Genomic DNA, 20,456 nt, shown 5'->3' with positions numbered 1-20,456 from the left:
GCACTGCTGGCAGAGCAAGCTGATGGATATTTGGCACAAAGTCCCAAAGCAGCATTTCTGTTTGGCTCTATTAGCCTGCAGAGCAAACACGGCAGATTGGAATCCCCACTTGGGCTCTCACCAACTTAAACAGGCTTGGCCAAGACCTTTAATTGATTTGCTTGGGGCAGAAGTGGCTCTGCTTACCCATGCCTGGCTATGGAAAGCAGGATCCTCCTCATCCTCCCCTGACCCTGGAATCTAGTAGGGTTGACCCTGAATGGCTCCTTCATCTCCAGCCTGCCAGTCTGATGGTTTGGGGGCCCGAGTCTCCTTCTGGTCATGCCCAAGCCCTCCCCCAGTTCTTGTGGAACGGATCTGGAATTCAAGGCTGGAGGTGTTTGGAAGGTGGCCGGATTTTCTTTTTTTTAACTGTTTTCTCATTCCATCAGCAGGAAGCAGGCCCTGTATTGTGGAGATCGAGGCAGTGACTGATAATGTGAATGCTCCTGTCCATTCCAACAGCCCCTAGAAATCTGATACTGAGACTCTGGAGACTGTGCCCCTTGAGGCTTTCTTCAAATGCTTTAGGACACCTCCTAGAGCAAACTGGCCTTCAGCAGGTCAGGTCTGGCTCTCCGGGCATCTCTGCCTGTGTCAGGCTTTGTCCCTGGCCCCAAATGGGTCTGCTGTGTCGTCCTACAGGCCCTCAAGAGAGAAGATGGTTCTGAATTCCTGTCTAGGCTACTCAGAAAGGAGAGGTGGTTGTTCTGATTATCGTCACAGGGGTTGGAAAGAGGGGAAGGAGGTAAATGTGATGGTGCAAAATCTATCAACACATGGGCATCCCCACTCTTCCCCATACTGTGTTACAAAGAATTTTGTCTGTGCTTGGTCAGCCACAGGCTGCACCTGCCCCAAGTTCTATGTTTGACTTTATTGTAGGCTTTGTGTGATGTGGCATTAGGAGAATGGTGGAGAGCCACGCCTGCAAAGCTGGAGGGAAAGGGGAGTATTTGTACTTTCTCAGCCAGCTCCTGCATTCTCCTCCATGCTGGTCAATCGGGGTAATGGGCAAAACAGAGGGAAAATTAAAAGACCAGCAAGGCTGGATGAAAACACAACAGGGAGCTGGGAAAAGGGAGGGAAGGAGGATGCAAAATCTGAGGACTGAGAGTCTGGGAATTGTGGACAGCAGCTGTGACATAGCTGGTGGGTGTGCCCTGGAGATAGGACAAAAGAGGGGGTTAAGTGTCCTTGTGGGTTAACAGTGGGATCCCTATAGGTGTTCTTTGAGAGAGGCAAATGATGATTGGAATTATCTTAAAATTATTTTTAAATTTTATTTTAATTGCTCTACCTTTTAAAAATGAAGCCCCATGGATAGATTAGAGCATGTGGATTCTGGGTTATATTCGGGTTATATAAAAGATCACCCTGCATAATAGGGACCTGTTGGGTTAACAGTGGGAAATGATAAGAGGGCTTTCCATGGACTGAGCCCTTAGCTGGATCAGGGGCCTCCAGGTGAAGCATACCAGAGGGTGGTGGCACCAGGTATGACTGTCTTCTTGCAAGATGAAACTAAAGTATCAGAAGAGAAGTGTGCAAGAAACCAGAAGGTGATGAAGAGCCTGTTTCAAAACTCTTGGGAAACTGCAGAGTAACTGAGAGCTGTGTGAACTGGTGATGGACCATGGTGGTGTTCTCACAGCAGCAGAACCTGGCTGCCCTCCAGCTTGGCATTTGGGGACCACTGCCCCTGACTTCCTCTCTCTCCAGTGCTACTTCAATGCCTGGGATCAGGGCCTGAGATAAAAAGAACTCTTCAAAACTTGACATTGGAGGTGGGCGTGGTGGCTCACACCCTTAATCCCAGCTGCTCAAGAGGCTGAGCCGGGAGGAGTTTGGGGCCAGGAGTTTGAGACCAGCCAGGGCAACATAGTGAGACCCCATCTCTAAAATGTAAAAAAGAAAACTTGACACTGGCCCAGAGAAGGAGGGATCCAAACAGAGGTCAGGCCAGAGCTTCAACGGCACAGCCTGTTCTCCTTACTGACTGTGGAAATACTGCCTTCTGTTTTGCCAGTATTTCTGTTTATAAGATTTTTTCACATGTATGACTTCAATCACATAACAACACTTATTCCCATTAAACAGGTGGCAAAACTAAGGTTTGAAGAGGTGATGTAACCTACCCAAGGTTGTACAGCTAAGGGGAAAGAACCAGGATTCACAACCAAGTGTGTCTGGCTCTTTAGCCACTGCTGTGGTGCCACACAACAATCTTCCAAGGAATTGTTGTCCCCTTTTATAGGCAGGCAAGCCAGCACTCAGAGACTCACTAGGCCAAGGTCATCATTACAGGGCAGAGTCAGTATTCGAACACAGGCCCCTCTGCTCTACTGCTTCATAGCAATCTTGTTCTTTCTTATTGAAGCAGCTATTTTTTCAACTTTAAAAACCAAGCCATGATTCCCTTCTGAGAGGGGCCTGACTCTGAAAAGGGGGCGGTGGTTGCACAGACGATTCTCGGTTGGCCAGTGAGTTCACTGGCACCTTCTCAATGCTTAGTCCAGGCTCTGAAGTCTGCTGGCCCTGGGAGCCCCGGGAGCCTGGAGATTGGGAGGAGGGCAGGAAGCAATCAGTGTGTGCAGAAAGGGTGGTGACTGCAGCGCCTAATGAGGAAATTACAGCCTGGGCAGAGAGAGAGGTTTGGCTTGACATCGCCTTTCCCTGGGCTTCAGTACAGCAGGCCCACATGGAGGCTTGGCTGCAGATGGGATGTGCTGAGCAGGCGTGATTTGGTCACAGCAGGCAGGATGCACCAGCCTGGTCGGTGTCCAGATGCCCACAAGGCTGGCCCTCTAGGGTGGCGACTTTCAGGCAGTTCCCTCCGCCTGCTCTTGCACTCACTCATAACTTGATCAGCAGGAGTGGCAGCTGTGGGCACCTGGAAGGGGTGCCTTGAGAGACTCTTGGCTGGAGTTTTTAATCTGACCCTTGAAAGGGCAAGTGGAAAAGGAGAGAAAACTATCAGGTGGGAAAAGCTAGCTGCAGAACTATACATATGTGACACCATCTGCATTAAAATAAAAAAAAAAGGAGAGAAATAAATAAAACACCACACATAAAGTGGCAGTGAGAGGTTTTTTTTCTCATTTAGGTGGCAAAGATGATAGACAAAACCTAGGATCAGTCTGGGCGTGGTGGCTCACGCCTGTAATCCCAGCACTTTGGGAAGCCAAGGTGGGCGGATTACGAAGTCAGGAGTTCAAGACCAGCCTGGCCAATATGGTGAAACCCAGTCTCTACTGAAAAAAAATACAAAAATTAGCTGGGCGTGGTGGCGCACGCCTGTAGTCCCAGCTACTTGGGAGGCTGAGGCAGAAGTATTGTTTGAACCCGGGAGGCGGAGGTTGCAGTGGGCCGAGACTGCACCACTGCACTCCAGCCTGGGCAACAGAGTGAGACTCTGTCTCAAAAAACAAAAACAAACAAACAAAAAACCTAGGATAGGCCTGGGTGTGGAGAATGCACACCTTTGTCCACTTTTGGCAATGCAAATAAGTGTGGCCTTCTCATAAGGCAATGTGGATTAGATTTTATATGTGTGTTTCTAGGACCCAATCATTCTGCTTCTTGAAATTATCCCAAGGAGCTAAATAAATATCAAATACACAGAGATGCATGGATAAGGATGTTTACTGTGGCTTGTTATAATAGGAATATAAGGAATCACCTAAATGCTCATTGGTGAGGAATTGGCTATATTATTATGAATCCATATTTGTGGCCATTAAAAGTAATGATTTCTTGATAAGAGAAAATGTTCTTGATATTTTATTGAGTGAAAAAAATGGCTTTCTAGAGCATCATGGGATCTGGCATCCTTTATGTAATAGTGAGTGAGCATATAGAATGTATGAGCATATAGACATATATGTCTGATGAAGGACGTCTGCAAGGATAATCATAAAAATATTCATAGTGAGCTGGGCGCGGTGGCTCACGCCTGTAATCACAGCACTTTGGGAGGCTGAGGCGCACAGATCACGAGGTCAGGAGATCGAGACCATCCTGGCTAACACGGTGAAACAACATCTCTACTAAAAAATACAAAAAATTAGCCGGGCGTGGTGACAGGCGCCTGTAGTCCCAGCTACTTGGGAGGCTGAGGCAGGAGAATGACCTGAACCCGGGAGGCGGAGGTTGCAGTGAGCTGAGATTGTGCCACTGCACTCCAGCCTGGGTGACAGAGCCAGACTCTGTCTCAAAAAAAAAAAAAAAAAAAAAAAAAAAATATATATATATATATATATATATACACACACACACACACATAGTGGTTTGTGGGATCTCAACTTTTGTGCTCACATTTTTTTGAACTTTTTGAATTTTAAGAATGAGTATGTATTTTATGATCAGGAAAAACAACAGTTTTTACCTTGAAAACATTGTATGTGTGTCCCCTTGGTAGGTGGAAGGGCATTCTCTGCAGAAGGAACCAAATGCACAAAGGAAAGCGGGCAGGAGCTCAGCGAGGGTTTAGGGAGTGCCGAGAAATCAGTGTGGCTGCAGCCTATGCTGTGGGGTGGGCAGTGAGGGGCTGGAGGCTAGGGCAGTAGACTGGAGCCAGATCCTGAGGGCTTACACGCTCAGCCAGGCAGTTTGGCCTTTAAGGGATGGAATCGTGGTAAGCAAAGCAATGACCTGGCCAGATTTCATTCCCACTGCCTCTGAGGGTGGCTGTATCCCCTGCAGTTGGCATCTAAGGCTCCTCTATTCTCCCTATTCTGTCTCTCCTTCCTCTTCCCATGCCTCCCAGGGATCCTCTTTGCCTGGCTCAGTCTCACCTCTGCTCCTGCATACCCATCCCAGTTCTGCCTGTCTTTTAAGGCAGAGTACCAGGCTCCTTCTAACAGGAAGCCTTCCCAGATTGCTCCCATTAGCCTTGATTTCTCCTTTCTCATACTCTCACCTTTGATCTTTTGTATCCTACATTGAATCAGACCTTAATTCCTCTATCCATAGATACTTCTTTTCCTAGCACCAGCTGGGGAGGGCTGTGGACTGCAGGGTCATCCCTGACACCTGGACGCCAGTGATCAGCCTGCCTGAGATATGCCAGCTTTAGAATCCTGATGGAGGGAGGGAGGGGGAGGGCAGCAAAGAGACTCAGCAGTTATTTTATGCCTGTCACAGGCACAGTGCCAAACACCATATATAACTTTTCACATTTTCCCCACTTTACAGATGAGGAAACAAGCTCAGAGAAGTTCTGTGGCAGTGACTGAGTGGTGGTGCTGTGAGTTAAACTCAGGCTCTGCCTAACTCCAAAGTTCGTGCTCTTAACCTCCATGATCTTGTCTCTGGCCCTCACTTCCCCACCACACCCAGAGGTAGGCTGGGCTGGGTGGGCTGAGGCAGGGCCTTCCTAGGCCTTGCTGGCCAGAGCAGGAGGCTGGTGAAAGCTCAGGACTTAAGGGACTTCAGAGAGGGACGTGGTTCCCTCTCACCCAAGGGGGAGCTCTTGACCTGGTGGAGGATCTGGAGCAGTGTAGCATCCCTGCTGGGGGCTTGGAAGTGCCACTACTCCCAAGGAAGCAAAGCAAGAGGCTTCCCTGGGGAACCTGTCTGGAGGGGAGGGGGTCTGGACACGTTGATCAAGAAAGAGCGTCTTCACTCAGAAATCCTCCAGCAATACGAGGTCAGTGAGATGAAAATGAGTAATTTTGTGCCTCTGAAGAAACAGGCCACTTGACAGCAATATTTAATGGTCACATCCAGGGTCTTTTCAAGCCCTGACAGGAAACCCTCAGAGGTAGAGGTAGGCAGGTGTGTTCAATGCCCGCTTGACAGAGGGTTACTGGGGCTCTGTGAAGTGAGGTCATGCCCTGGGAAGAGCCCAGCCCACGGGCTAGGATTTGGACTCCTTGACTCCTCGAGGGGATCGTGCCCTCCTCCAGGCCCCTCCACCAGCCTGGGCTCAGTGGATATCCCTGCCTGGAGGGGCTGGGTGAGTCTCTGTGAGCCTGGGGGGCTCGGTGGGCTTCAGCAGCCCCACTGTGGGCTCTGGATTGTGGGAGAGTTGAGAGGCCTGGGTGGAGTTAGTGCCAAGATTAGGAGAAGCCAGGGGTTCACCATGAATTGTGTGTGCCTGTACTCATTCCGGCCTTGGTGACACAATAGGAATGCCAGCTTGGGGGATGGAGGAAGGATCCTTGGCCACACAGTGCCTGGGGTGGGGTCTTTTGTGTAAGGGTATCCTTTATTGAATTGCATTTACCCAGAGGGAGAGAGGTGTATGTGTGTGTGTGTGTGTGTGTGTGTGCCTGTGTGGGCATGTGTGTGCATGAAGAGGCTGGAGTCTGGGTGGGGATGAGCATCCATCCCAGTGTGTCCTGGAAAGTTCCCAGATAGCCCACAGGAGGGAACAGTTTGGGGAAACCCTTGCTGGGCCCTGCCACAGTCTGGCAGGCGGTGAAGTGGCCGGCCACTTTGTGGCTACGATGTCTTAGAGAGTTTGCCAAGCACTTTCTGTGAAGTCATTGGGATGTTAAACCCTTGGTTCAATTAAATGGGTTAATAAGCATTGTCTGATTTTGATGAAGAATAGTAATATAATGTGATAATAGCAATAATGGTGCTATTAGCTGCAATCATCACACGTGCTGCACTGTCCCAGGCATGGAGGGGGGTGCAGCTCACATTCCCGCATGCTCAGGCTGCGTTTTCCACTCATAAAACCCCATTCTTCAAAGCCTTTCCAGCCCAACTCCCGATATCCATTTTCAGGACAAATTACCAACACTTAAAAAAAATTGGTCCATTCTGCGTGAAAGCCAAGTTCAAATTACTGTTACTTTACCCTTTATGTTGGAAACTTAAAAAAGGGTAGGTGTGGGAGCTGAGGGAGACACAGGGGACAGATAGAGGAGGCGAGGCAGAGGAGGGGGAAAGAGGGAGAACGGTGTATGGATGAAGAAGAAAAAAGCGAGCCTTCTTGTTTCAGGAAAAATGTATTTCTGGAATGATGTTTCAGTTTACTCAGGCAGAAAAATTAGAAATGGTGTGCTTATTAAACAGGCTAAGTAAGCATGACTATTTTTAGTAGTGTAGTAAAACCTTGGTAATTTGGACCTCTTTAATAAAGATTCCATGATCATGCTGGCTGGCAGGCACACACTATGTGTGTGTGTTGTGTGTGTGTCAGGGCAAGGTAGGGGTGCAGATTGGTTGCTGAGTTGGAGGTTGGGGAGAGGGGAGAGTGCAACAAGGGATGGAAGGAAAAGGGAAGGACTCCCTCTTAGGAGAACCTGCTTCAAACTCTGAACTCTTTTGCTTCGTAATCAAAGATCATTACAAATTCTCACTGAACACTCTTAATGGCACCTACTAGTTTGACACCTGTTCAAAGAAGAATGTATTTGAAAACAAAAATTTCATTTCTATCAAAATCTGTAAAGGTTTACTTGATAGCTGTCATACCGGCCTCCCTCAAATGAGGCTGCATCCCAGGTAGCTGATGACTGGCACCTCAGTGGGAGGACAGGGGCAGTGGGCAGAAGGGTATCCCCTGCGGGTCACAGGGTTTTGTATTTTTAAAATAATCATTATTTTATTTCATCATTGCAAAACTGATACATTGTCAGTGCAAAAAGACCTTGAAAGGGACAAATTTTAAAAATGTTCATTTTCCCCCTGTCAAAGGTAGCTGTTATTAACACTTTGTACATATCCATACATTTCTCTGTGCATATATAAGAACAAAAATGGTACTGTGCTTAAGACTGTTTTGTTGCTTGCCTTAGTTTAGCCTTTTTGACAGAGAAGCTCGGTTAAAAAAAAAGACAATAGTGAATCTACATTTAATTTTATGCTAAACTTACAAAGAAAAGTCATCCACCCTGGGTTGCTCTTTCGTGGCCACATAGTAGACGCTCAGTAAAGGGAGTGTCCTTACTGGGGTCCCACTGCTACGCTGCATAGAAAGATGAAAAGTCAGGATGAGGGCCGTGCAAGGGCTCAGCTATTGCTGGGGCCTCCAAGGGGCTGCTGGAGGATTCTAGGGAAAGGTTTGCCAAACAGTGACCACAGCCTCTGGGAGTCCTGGGAATCAGCCTCTAAATGCCTCTCTGGGTAACGAAGGGCATAAACACAGATATACTTTCTGAATAAAATTGAGGTAAAAATATACATAAAATTTACCACTTTAACCTTTTAAGCTGTACAGTTCAGTGGCATTAAGTACATTCATATTGTTATGCAACCGTCACCACCATCCATCTCCAGAGCTTTTTCATCCTTCCGAAGACTCTGTACCCATTAAACAGTAGCTCCCCATTCCCCATCCCTCAGCCCTTGGCAGCCACCATTCTATTTTCTGTCTATGAATTCGCCTCTTCTAGGAACTTCATATACGTGTAATCACAATCTTTGTCTTTTTGTGAGTGGCTTATTTCACTTACCACAATGTCTTCAAGGTTCATCCATGTTGTAGTTGTGTCAGAATTTCCTTTTTAAGGCTGAATAATATTCTACCATATGTAAATACCACATTTTGTTTATCCATTCATCTGCTGATGGGCACTGGGGTTGCTACCACTTTTTGGCTATTGCGGTAAACATGTTTTAGCTACTGCTGCGAACATGGGTATGCAAATATCTCTCTGAGCCTCTGCTTTCATTTATTTTTAGTATATACCCAGACTCTCACTCTGTCGCCCATGCTGGAGTGCATTGGCACGATCTTGACTCACTGCAACCTCCGACTCCTGGGTTCAAGCAATTCTCCTGCTTCAGCCTCCTGAGTAGCTGGGACTACAGGCACGTGCCACCATGCCCAGCTAATTTTTTTGTATTTTTAGTAGAGATGGAGTTTCGCCATGTTGGTCAGGCTGGTCTCAAACTCCTGACCTCAAATGATCTGCCCACCCCGGCCTCCCAAAGTGTTGGGATTATAGGTGTGAGCTACCGCGCCCGGCCCATCGTACTGTTTTCTGTAGTGGCTGTACCATTTTACATTCCCACAAGCAGTGCACAAGGGTCCCAATTTCTCTGCATCCTTGCCAACACTTGTTTTTTTTTTTTTTTTTTGAGACGGAGTTTCACTCTTATTGCCCAGGCTGGAGTGCAATGGTGTGATCTCCGCTCACCACAACCTCTGCCTCCCAGGTTCAAGCGATTCTCCTGCCTCAGCCTCCCTAGTAGCTGGGATTACAGGCATGTGCCACCACGCCCAGCTAATTTTGTATTTTTAGTAGAGACGGGGTTTCTCCGTGTTGGTCAGGCTGGTCTCAAACTCCGACCTCAGGTGATCCGCCCGCCTCGGCCTCCCAAAGTGCTGGGATTACAGGTGTGAGCCATTGCGCCCGGCCGCCAACACTTGTTATTTTCTTTTTTGATAATTGTCATCCTGATGGGTGTGAGATGGTATCTCATTGTGGTTTTGATTTGCATTTTCCTAATAACTAGCAATTTTGAGTCTCTTTTCATGTGCTTATTGGTCATTTGTATGTCTTGTTTGGAGAAACGTCTATTCAAGTCCTTTGCCCATTTTTGAATTTGGTTATTTTGTTGTTCAGAAACACTTTTAAAAACGGTACCAAGAGCTGCCTGTGCTGAAAAGGAGTGAGCGAGTGAGTGGCAGAAGAAGGAAAGATGCAAGATAGAGGACAGAAAGGAGTTCAGAGAGGGAGAAAGGGTCAAGATATGTTTTGTGGAGTGTTGGGGTGAGGGACGGCCATCCCTCAAATTTTTTTTTTTTTTTGAGACTGAGTCTCGCACTGTTGCCCAGGCTGGAGTGCAGTGGCGCGATCTCGGTTCACTGCAAGCTCTGCCTTCTGGGTTCACGCCATTCTCCTGCCTCAGCCTCCCAAGTAGCTGGGGAATACAGGCACCTGCCACCATACCCAGATAATGGTTTTTTGTATTTTTTAGTAGAGATGAAGTTTCACCGTGTCAGCCAGTATGGTCTCGATCTCCTGACCTCATGATCTGCCTGCCTTGGCCTCCCAAAGTGCCTCAATTATTTTATTTAACAAATATTGATTGAGCATCTACTATGTGCAGACACTTCTGAGGGGATGCTGTCTATACCTGTTTGAGTCAGTTCACTGTGCTGGCTCTCTGAGTACACTGATCCTGTCCAGCTGCCAGGGCCAGCCTCTGGGAGGCAGTGTTTATAGTCACAGCCCATAGACTCTGCAGTCAGGCTAGAGATTGAGTCCCTAAAGTGGTGTGGTGCAGCTTAGGACAGGTTACATGACCTCTCTGAGCTCCACATTCCCCATTTATAAAATGAAGCTAATAAGATAAATGAAACATGTCAAGTGCAGTGGGGGACAGCACAGAGTGAGACACGTGCCTCAGCCAGCCAGAGCAGCTTTCATGTGAGGGCCATCCTGCCCTCTGCCTCCTCCCTGCTCCACGAGCAGCTTCCTGTACCCTGACCTGCTCCCCTGCAGTGGTCTGATTCATGGAATTGCAGCCCCTCCAGCCAGGGCTCCAGTGGCCGTGTCTCCTGAGTGCTCTGCAGCTGCTTGACAGGTAGGCACCTGTCCTGGGCAGTACCAGCCAGTCAGGAGGCAGGACCCAGGAACCTGCAAAAGCAACGTGGGAGTGTGAAGAGTGGGGTTCCCCTGATGGGAGGGGCAAGGAGGCAGGCACCAGCAGGGGCTGGGAGGTGGCCTCGGGGTTGGGGGGTTCTCCCTATCTCGGAAACAGGAAGCTTGTAATCCGGACTGACGTGGGAGCTTGGATTTCCTGATTGAGAATTCAGGGCCCTTTCTTCACCAAAAAGCTGCTCTGTGCCTCTGCCTGCCCCCACCCCAGGGCTTCCTCTGTCCCCGCTACCTGTGCCCTCTGCTGCTGTCACATAGCTTGGAGCTTAGGAGGGCAAATCCTAGGCCCTGGGGCCTTTTCTGTCTCCGTTCTGGAGCCCAGCTGAGTCTAGCTTCTTGAAGAGAAATCTAATTTTTTATTTCCTTTCCCTCCTGAATACAAATGTGATTCATGTAAGGGGAGTGTACAGCATGGTGGGTGCGAGCGCACGCTCTGGTCAGAGGGTCTGAGTTCAGGTGCTGCCTCTACCTCTCATTAGCTGTCTGTGCCATGTTGGGCAAGTTACTGATTCCCTTTGAGCTTCAGTTTCTTCCTGTGAAAAATAAGGATAACATATCCCTCCGTCATGAAGTTGCTATGAGGAGCTTTGCTGGGGCCTGGTGCTCAGGAAGAGCCTGCTGTTAGCTACTCATAACATGATATGCAAACAAAAAGAAGTGTCCAGGCATCCTTGCTCCATGGTGCAGGACACCCCTAGAAGAGCATGCTGGGGTGAGTACCCCTGCTTTGCCCGCCCCCCCCCCCCCCCTGCGTCCTGTCATCTCTTAGGGTATTGACTGGGCTCTGCCTCTCTCCAGAGGCCCAGTGGGTGGCAGGAATTGGGCCTGGTTCCTCTCCCAGGGCCTGGCCCACAGAGGATGATGGGAAGATTGTACCACAGGACAATAGGCTGGGTGACCGAGGGCCCAGCATCTAGGATAGTTCCTGGGGTGGGGTGGGGGTGTGGCTAGGAGAACTGTCAATCATGACTCATATTCAGGACACCCTGCAGAGGCAGGGAGGGAAAGCTGAGCTGGGAAAACCCCAAATGACATCTAAAGTGACCTGTTGAGAAATTTTGACAGGGAAGTCCTATTAATGCAGAAAGCAGGGAATAGGACCTCAAGAGGAGAGCCAGGGCATTTCACTTTAATAAAAGAATAACCATACCAGCCTCACAGGGCTGTGTGCAGGTAAAGGGGCTTATGAATGAGGAGTGTACACTTGGCTTAGGGCCTGGGGCCTTGTGTAGGTTCAGTCAGCACTGGAGCTTGGTACTGAACATAGGGATGGAGCCGCCTCCCCAGAAGGGCCTTGCCTGACCACCTTGTTTAAAGCAAGACCCCATTTACTCTCACAGCACCCTGTTGTTTTTCTTCAGCCTAGGTTGTAATTACACACGTCTGTTTACTTGTCCAGCAGAGCGGGGGCTGTGTCTGTTTCCACTGCTCCATCCTAGCACTGAGAGCAGGGGCACGGTCAATGTTCAATGAATGGCGGTCCCTTCCCCCAATCTTCTTCAGGCAGAGCTGGCTAGGAATTCTGCCTTTTTTTTTTTTTTTCCCAGAGGATTGGGCTTTCAGAGCCCCCTACAGTCCCTAGCCCCCTTCAGTGATGACCCTGCAGCCGAAGCAGCGGCAAAGGGCTGCATGCTGTAGTCTCTGCCAGCCACAGAATAGCTGGGTGGGAACAGCTGGGAGGGGCCTGCGGCTGGGTCTTTCACTCACCTGGTTGGCCACAGTCCTTGATGGATGATGGGGTCATTCTGGGACTACTTCTACCCTTTGACCCGTCTGCAGCTGTTTGGCCTGTGGCCCCACAGCCACAGTGCATCTCCACCTGAGCCCTGTGTGGCTCCCCTCGCACCTGGTGCTAGACCTGACTTTCAGAGAGGCTTCCTTTTTGCTCCTCACTTTCCTCCAGCCCGCCTCCTTCTAGGTCTCCCCTGACTCCTGCCCTCAGCTGAGACCAGGGCCCTCTGGCCTTGGCAGATGTGTGAGTCTGGGGGAGGCCCTCTGAGTCCAGATGTAGTTGTGTTTATGTTCCCAGAGAGTGGGTCGGCGCTCTGGATTGGAGCCGCTGGGGGAGGGGTGGTCTGGCTCCAGCCCCCTGCCCTATTCCACCCCCACCCCCACTAGCCTGTGTATCTGGCACTGTCCATCTCAGAGCTCCACACTCCAGGTCTCACAGCATCAGGCTGACCATCCTCCAGAGAGGACCCCTCTTCATTCCTCATCTGAAGGTGAGAAAATCAGTGGAAAGATGCCTGGCTTTGGAATCTAAAAACCTACTGGCTCAGTGTGACCTTGGCCCAGCTACAGAGCCTTGGTTCCATCTGTAAAAGAGGGACAACACTCCTGACCTCAAAGGCTGTGTTGACCTGGCTTGAGAATGTGTGCACAGGGCTCTCCAGCTGTCAGCTCGTGACTAAGCCTGTGGCTGTGCCCCACTCCTAGCTAGGGCTCGCCTGAGTCCAGGGCAGTGCCAACCCCCATCATAAGGTGATTCTAAAGCAGAATATCAACCCCTCCTTCCTCCCCCACTGCAGCTGCAAACATTTTGTTTTGCCATTAGAAATGACTTACTTAAGGGAAGCAGAATTTTACAGGCAGTTTACAGGCTGGTCTTGTTCAGTAGTTTCCAAAAGCCAGGGGAGGGCGGAGGCGGCCAGCAGTCCCCACAAGTTGAGATGTATTGGAAGTGAGAAGTGAGTCCTGTGTGACGGACACTTTCTCCTGCACAGCCGCACGCCCCTGGGTGGGCCCTCGGCACGTTGCGGGCATTAGGGAGAAAGGCAGCGGGAGGCCCTCGCTAGACTCTGATAGATCCAGCTGCCTGAGTCCTGGAACAGCCTGGCCCTGGCTCCGAGGGGAGAAGAGGGGCTGTTGCCGGACCCACAGAAGAAAAGGCAACCCCAGGTCTAAAGAGGCTCTCAGCAGCCCCCTGCCCGAACGCTCTGGGCAGGCAAGGACCCCATTGCACCCTGGGGCCTCGAGGGTCACCAGGGAAGAACCTGCACAGTTCGGCAGCCGTGGAGGGAGGGGGTTCTTGCTAAGGCATCCCGCGCACAACGCCGAGAGGCGCAGCTTAGCGGGCGCGCACCGGGCGGGCTCGCAACGTCGGTCGGTGCCCTCATGGCAGCCAGGCTGAGCAGGTCAAGAATGGTGGTGGGGAAGCGGGGTAGGGAGACCTCGGCGGGGGCTGCCTTGGTGCTCCCCTCCTACCCAAGGGGCCCGGTTCCCTTTCTACCACAGTTTCCTTTCTATCCGCCTCCCTCCTCAGCCCAATGAAGCAGTCGGGGCTCAGCAGTGCTTAGCACGCTCGGACTATGGTTTTAATAGACGTACATGGACAAGTCGATATAGACAGATTTATAATTCTATACAGTCAGTCCAACATACACAGGGACGCTGTAAACAGGGGCGCGGGCCGGAGAGCGGGTGTGCAAAGTGGGCGCAGGGCCCTGGGGCCGCGCCCCTTGCTCTACCGGCTCGACTCTTGCACGGCGGGCGGTGAGGAGGGGACTGTTCGCCCAGACAGGGGGCCGCCTCCTAGCCCGGGAGCAGAGCAGAAGGCCTGGGCTTGCGGCTAAGCTCGAGGCTGGGGGTGTTCTGAGACGCACCTCCCCCTCCTCCCGCCAGGTCCGCACTGCCCGCTGCCACTCCGTGGCCTCAATATAGGGCTCCGGGGCGCAGGGCCAGCGGGGCTCTACCAGGCGCGCCGGAGCCGAGTGCGGCTCCACCAAGTGCCGGATCCTGGGCTGGGGCACCGTCACCCCCAATCCAACGCCTGCCCCAACGCGGATCCCGACTTGAGCTAACGCGCTCTCGGCCGGGCCCAGCTTGGAGAGGGCATCTTGGTTTGTACGGGGTCGGGAAATCCCAGGCAAGTCCAGGTCCCACACATTCCAGTCCGCAGGCCCGGCCGCTCAGTATGGGTCCAGCACGGCGGGGACGCGGGCTACGAGGGCGTCCTCCCCCGGCCGCTGGGCATCCCGCCGTGGGCGGGGGGGGGCCGCTCGCCTACCGCGCCGCGTCCCCTCCGCGGAGTGGGCCTCCGGGGCCCGTGGGAACACACACACCACCCGCGCCATCCCGAGGGAAATTGCAACTCATCCATTTTTTTCGCGGCACTTTTCTCCGACGTCTTTTTGCTTTGTTTTTTTTTTTTTTCTTTTTGGAGGGCAGAGTGGAATCCGGAAAAGCAAACACAAAACCAACCCGGAGTAGGAAGTGGGAGGAGGGGGCTGCGCAGGCGCGAGGTCCGCAAAGCGGTGAGCCGGGGCTTGCGAGCCGGGGGCCCCGCGTGCGTCCTCCGCGCCCCAGCCCTTCCCTGTGCCGGCAGCCGGCCCGCGTCGTGCAGCGGGGCGGTCAGCTGTTGTACTGGCACGCGTTGAGGCCCGAGGCCGGGCCCTGCAGGCCACCGTAGCCGAACGACGAGTGCTGTTTGGACTTGAGCCTCAGGCTGGCTAGGCTCGAGTTGCACGTGTCCCGGTAGACGGTGTAGGGCGAGGCGGGAGTGCCGTACGGGCAGGCGCCCGGCGACATGGCCGAGTTGAGCGAGGAGCCGGTGAGGTTGTTGATGTTGTTGAGGCCCGAGTTGGGCATGCCAGGCACGGCGCCTGGTCCCATGCTAGACGGCATGGTCATGGAGGAGATGGAGCTGGGTGCCGAGAACATGGACTGCGACGACAGCGGGCTCATAGAGTTGAAGAAGGTGAAGCTTTTGGTGGAGAGCGGCGCTGGCGCCAGGCTCTTGGCGGCCCAGTTGTTGTAGGAGTAGCCGGCGGCGTACACGTCCTCGTAGGGCTGCACCAGGCCGCTGAACTGCGGCACGTAGCCACCCTTGCACAGGTCCAGCTGCTGGTTACGCTCACGCTTCCGCCACTTGGCTCGCCGGTTCTTGAACCAGACCTGGGGGAGGGGACGGGAGAAGGGTCAGGGCTGCTGTGGGCCGGGAGGGCCCCCACCTGGCTCCCCACCGCCTGGAGCCCTCCATCCGCCCGCTGCCCTCCGAACTGTCGTTTCTCTCCTTCTACCGATATTTCCGCTCCTGCATTCCCTCCACAATGGTTCCTTTCCTGTCCCCAGAAAATACTATTTTCTTTTTCCGATCTTTATACTCTCTCCCAAATTATATCCATTTTCTCCGAATACAGATTCTCGTTTATTTGAACAGATATTCGTTTTCTTTCTTCCTCTCTCAACCAGTTCACCTCTGCCTTCTCCCCCAAACGGGTTCACTCTGCTAAATATTTCAGTCTTTTTATTCTCCCTCAAATACAAAAGGTATTTTTCCTCCCTGAGACATAGGACTTTCCGACTCCCCCAATTCTTCGATCTGTTTCATCGCTCAAATAGTTTGCTATCATCTTTATCGGCAATATTTGATGTTTTCTTTTCGGCTCCAAATGTTTATTTTCGTTTAGTCCATCCCGCTGTCTGAACCTCTTTCTTCTCCCTCAGTCTGTTTTCTTGTTTATCCCCCATTTTTGATCCTTTTGAATCGTCCCCAAATATTAGGCTTTTTCATCCTTTCCAAATATCTGACCTCTACTGTTCCCCTTAAACAGCTGATTCTTTTTCTCAAATACCTGATCTTTTTGCTTCCTAATTTCTTTCCTGCCGCCTAAATATATGCCAAATATGTTTCTCCACAAATATTTAATTTTTTCTATTCTCACTAGTTTCTTCTAATCTTCCTGCCCTTCCTTTTCTCCCCCCAAATTTGGTGACAACCTCCTAGTCCTTCCCCATCCTTACCTATCTGCCTACCGCATGCTCTCTGCCCTCTCGGATTTTCCTCCAGTTCTGAGTGAAGTTTCCTGAGCTAGATTGCCAGACCCCTGCTTCTCAGCTTTCCCTAGTCCCCAGCACTGACACTGCCTGATTCCACCCCCACTCACCCCTACCACCATAAACCTGGGCAGGATTAGTGAGTTCAGGATTACTGAGTGCTGTGTCTTCACTCCAAGTCCCACTGGGCTGGCCAGCCTGCCTAGGGAGGGGTGCGGGTTATGGTAAGGAGTCTGTGGGCCAGGTGGGACTTCGGTCGACTTGGGAGGTGCTCCCAATATCTGATTAAATATTTGCGCCCCCAGGGAAGAAATGATTCTGTTGCTACCCTGGCAGGAAAGCCTTGCTTTTACTTGAAACCGAACGGGTGAGAAGAGGGAGAATGCAGGCTGGTCTTGGGTCTGAGATGGCATATCCCAAAAGGGATTGGGAAGGACATTTGGGTCCCAGAGCCACCCCCCACCTCACCAGACAGGAGACCTTCTGGAAAAGGCAGAAGGCAAAGGGTCCTACTGACGGCTGGGGAGGGTGGAGAATATCTTGAGCTTTTAGAGAATCTGCTTGTGAGATGGGACCACTGCTCCAGGAAGTTTTGAGAGCCCCAAACCCAGGCACCTTTCTGGCTTCTCCGATGCAGCCAGGCAGGACCTGCCTTTCCCTTTCGTTTTCGGGGTAAAGCCAGCAGCTCCCGAAGTCCCCAGCGGCAGGGAATCCACTGCCCAGTCTCTGGCCCAGGGTATCCTGTTAACATCCAAGTGGGTCCTGGGCCCCACAGGGCATGGGGGAGTCCCCTGAGGGCACAGGTCTTTGGGCTGGGGCTGCCTTAGTCCGAGGATCAGGTAGGATGACGGTCAGAGGGGTTGGAGGTCCATGGCGGCCTGGAGGCCTGGCAGACGCTAGGTGGGCCAGGGCCTAAGGTGGGGATCGCCGGTGGTGGGAGGGACCAGGTCTGAATGGTGGGAGAGTTAAGGTCTGCTTGTGGGTCTAAGCTTTGGAGGGCTGCAGCAGAGGCGGCCCGGGAGCCCTCTGCGCGGGTGCTCTTAGGCGCACCCCTTGCTCACCCGCACGCGCGGCTCGGTGAGGTTGGTCCACACGGCGATCTCCTCCCTCATGCTCATGTCGGGGTAGCGGTTCCTCTGGAACGTGGCCTCTAGCTCTTGCAACTGCTGGCTTGTGAAGTGCGTACGTTGCCGCCGCTGCTTCTTCTTCTTGGCTGGGTCGTCTGCGCTGCCGCAGCCCGTGCCTCCCGTGCCACTGTCCTCAGGCCCCTTGGATTCCCCGCCGCGCTCCTTCTCTGCAGTAGGCAGGACGTGGAGCAGGTCACCTGGGCTTACGCCCCGTTGCACCCCGTCCCGGCTCCACCGAAGCGCCCGCCAAGCCACCAGCGCTGGCTTCCCTCCTTCCCTCCCTCCAGGGTCCCTGGGAACTGTCCCCACTGGAAAGCGCCCGCCGGGTGCTGGTCGTCAGCAGGCACCTCTAGTCTGGTGTACCGCGGAGAAGAGCCCAAGAATCGGAGCTCTAGCCGCGGGCCTGGGTTCCTGGCTGGGCAGGGCCTGCACCCTTAGCTCGGCTCAGACTGCCCTGCTGCTGATGTTCGGAGCAAATGTATGCTTTGTTTTGTTTGTTTTGCGACCTCTTAGGGGGTCTAAATCTGAGGGGGTCTCTGCTTTTCTGAACTAGGAGCAGATCTTTCCAGCCTAAACTCCTCCACTTTTTTCTCCTCAGGGATGTGTGGGAGCCCCACTGGGCAGGCACAACACAGCCGGTTCTCGGCCTTGCTTCCAGGCCTCCAGTCCCAAAGCCTAGAAAACCCCACCAACTGCAGCCCAGACAGACAGACTCTGTCTAGGTGACCTCGGGCTTCAGTCTGTCTCTCTTTGAAGCTACACAAAACACACGCAGCCATAGAAACATTGATACATAAAGAAAAAGAATTTAAAAACAAAACACAGAAGCCCAGAAAAGCTCACAGCTCTATGCCTAAAGACACAGAAAGGGCCACAAATTCTCAAAATCAGACAGGAAGAAACACAGAGCAAATGTAAATTAAGAAGCCAGAAAGCTCGGTACAAACACACCCCTAACTAAATACAGACCTGTAAGTGTATAAACTCCAGGCTGACAGAAGCATTTATTTCTTTGGGATTTAAAAAAATAATGTACCGTTGTAAATAGATTTTTAACTCCCTCCCAATAAGGCCCTTACAGAGATAATTTTTAAATCCCAGAGAAACACATTATAGTTAGATAATTTAAATTCCCCAAATAACACCACTGTAAATGGATTTTGAGAAAATTCCGGAGAAACGCGCCATTTTGGATTGACTTTTTAAAATCTCCGGAAGAATAATGTTGCATGTAGATATTTTAAATTCCAGAGACCTACACTTAGTATATTAATTATTTCAAAATCGAAAGATAAAGTTAAAATTGTTAATTCATCCTCATAGATTTGGTTCAAAAAATCAATCTATGATTATATATCTCTCTAGGTTTTAAAAATAAAACCAACCAAAGACCGCACTTAAAACTTTTGAAAACAAAAGTATAGTTCAGCGTTGATTGTGTTTTAACCAAGCAAACAGAACCTCTCAGAAAAATCACTTAGGGATGCAAAAGAGAAACAAACAGATTAAGAAAGTGTAAAGAAACACTCAGCTGTGTATTAAGAAACGAACAGAAGAAACGAGCAGAAGAGGCGCCCATGCCGGGGAGCTCTGAGCCCCTCGGGGACCCAGGCGGCTGCGCTGGGCAGCGGATTCGCTACCCTACTGCCCGCGCCGGCCATCCCCGGGCCCAGTTCGCTGCTGGAAAAAAGCTCCAGCTCGTACAAAAAGGCAGCGCGGAGGGAGACGCGCCGGAGCCGGGGCGGGGGCCAGGGCCGGGCAGCTCCGGGCTTCGGCTGCACACGTGGGCCGGATCCCTCGATCGGGGTTCGGGCTGGCCTTGCTGGGAGTCCGGCCGCCCCTCTTGGCCCGCTCGCCCTCACCGTCTTCTGTGTCTTCCTTCTACTTGATGACCCCCTCTCCCCGTTTACCCTTCCCGCCCGCCCCTTCTCTTTGGCCTCTCTCTTTCATTCTGTCGCCTACTGTCACGGTGTTAGCCTCTCTCTCTGTCTCTCTGAGGGCGTTCTCTCGCCCGTCACCCCCATTCCTTTCTCGGTCTGCTCCTCTCCCTTCGTCCGAGTCGCTTCTTAGTGCCCAGTTGCGCAAATCCAATTTTCCCCCGTTCTATTTACTCCTGATCAAGAGGGGCTGTCAGTCCAACCCTCTAGCTGTAGGCTCATGCATCTGCCAGTCTGTTGGCGCGTGGGGACCGCGTGGAAGTGCCTTCGCGTGTGCGTTAAGTTTCCGCGTTCACCGTCAGGTCGAGAACGGGAAAAAGAAAGCTCCTGACGCTTCTGGGGCGGAGAGGGAGCTTGGTTGCACGGCGCGGGCGTCAGGCCCTGCTCCCAGCTCCCCGTGCCCCGCGCCCAAGTAGGCTCCGTGCGCGCCGCGAGGGGAACGGCGCTTACCTGGCAGCTCCGTGTCAGACGACTCGCTGGCGGAGTTCTCGAGCTGCTCGCGGTGGTCGGCGGGCCGGGCCAGGTGGAAGGCGGGCCCCATGTCATGGGGTGGCGGCGGCGGCGGCCGGAGCCCCTCCGGTAGCCGCTCCAGGCTCATGCCCCCCTTGAAGGCGTCCATGGAGGTGGGGACCGCGGCGGGCGCTCCAGGGGCCGGGGCTGGGCGCGCCCCGCCGCCCTGGCTGCGACCTGCGGGGACAAGAGCGCAGCGCCTAAGCAGCTGCCCTCCAGGGCTGCCGGCGCCCGCAGCGACGCCGTACCCGCCCCATGGACCGCCCGGGGCTGCGGGGCCGGGCGGGCAGAGGCGGCGGCAGCTTCTCGCGACCGGGCGCCTGGCTCAGCGCTCTGCGCTGCGCTTCTGCCGCTCGGGCCTCAGCAGCCGGGCCGGCCCCGGCTCCGGCTCCGACTCGCGATCCGGGGCCGGTTTCTAAGGCTCCGGACGGCGCCGGCAGAGTCTGTCTTAAAGCGACAGCGCGCACAGCCAGGTTCCAGCAGTCCCTGCGCCAGGGGTGCTG

At 52.5% G+C, this 20,456-nt stretch overlaps 2 protein-coding genes across 2 annotated transcripts in view; both read right to left on the bottom strand.

Moving 5' to 3' along the window:
* Positions 1–20,456, bottom strand: part of SAR1B (secretion associated Ras related GTPase 1B) — a 1,003,791-nt gene that overhangs the window by 418,081 nt on the left and 565,254 nt on the right. The window lies entirely within an intron of this gene.
* On the bottom strand, positions 13,894–20,403 carry PITX1 (paired like homeodomain 1). The gene is made up of 3 exons (XM_050792858.1): positions 19,894–20,403; positions 17,441–17,673; positions 13,894–15,497 (listed from the first exon to the last, which is right to left on the bottom strand). The coding sequence occupies exons 1-3, from the start codon at positions 20,060–20,062 to the stop codon at positions 14,955–14,957; spliced, it is 945 nt and encodes a 314-aa protein (XP_050648815.1). The 5' UTR covers positions 20,063–20,403; the 3' UTR covers positions 13,894–14,954.

Source organism: Macaca thibetana, chromosome 6 (genome assembly GCF_024542745.1).
Source record: "Macaca thibetana thibetana isolate TM-01 chromosome 6, ASM2454274v1, whole genome shotgun sequence".
Lineage (NCBI taxonomy): Eukaryota > Metazoa > Chordata > Mammalia > Primates > Cercopithecidae > Macaca > Macaca thibetana.
Note: the sequence above shows the minus strand (reverse complement) of the source record. Positions and strands in the feature narration are given on the sequence as shown.

Excerpts from the sequence above, each read along its gene's own strand:
- PITX1 (XM_050792858.1), bottom strand. The coding sequence starts at position 20,062 with ATGGACGCCTTCAAGGGGGGCATGAGCCTGGAGCGGCTACCGGAGGGG. Across the intron at positions 17,674-19,893 it reads GTCTGACACGGAGCTGCCAG|AGAAGGAGCGCGGCGGGGAA; the intron begins GTAAGCGCCGTT and ends TGCCTACTGCAG. Across the intron at positions 15,498-17,440 it reads TCACCGAGCCGCGCGTGCGG|GTCTGGTTCAAGAACCGGCG; the intron begins GTGAGCAAGGGG and ends CCCCTCCCCCAG.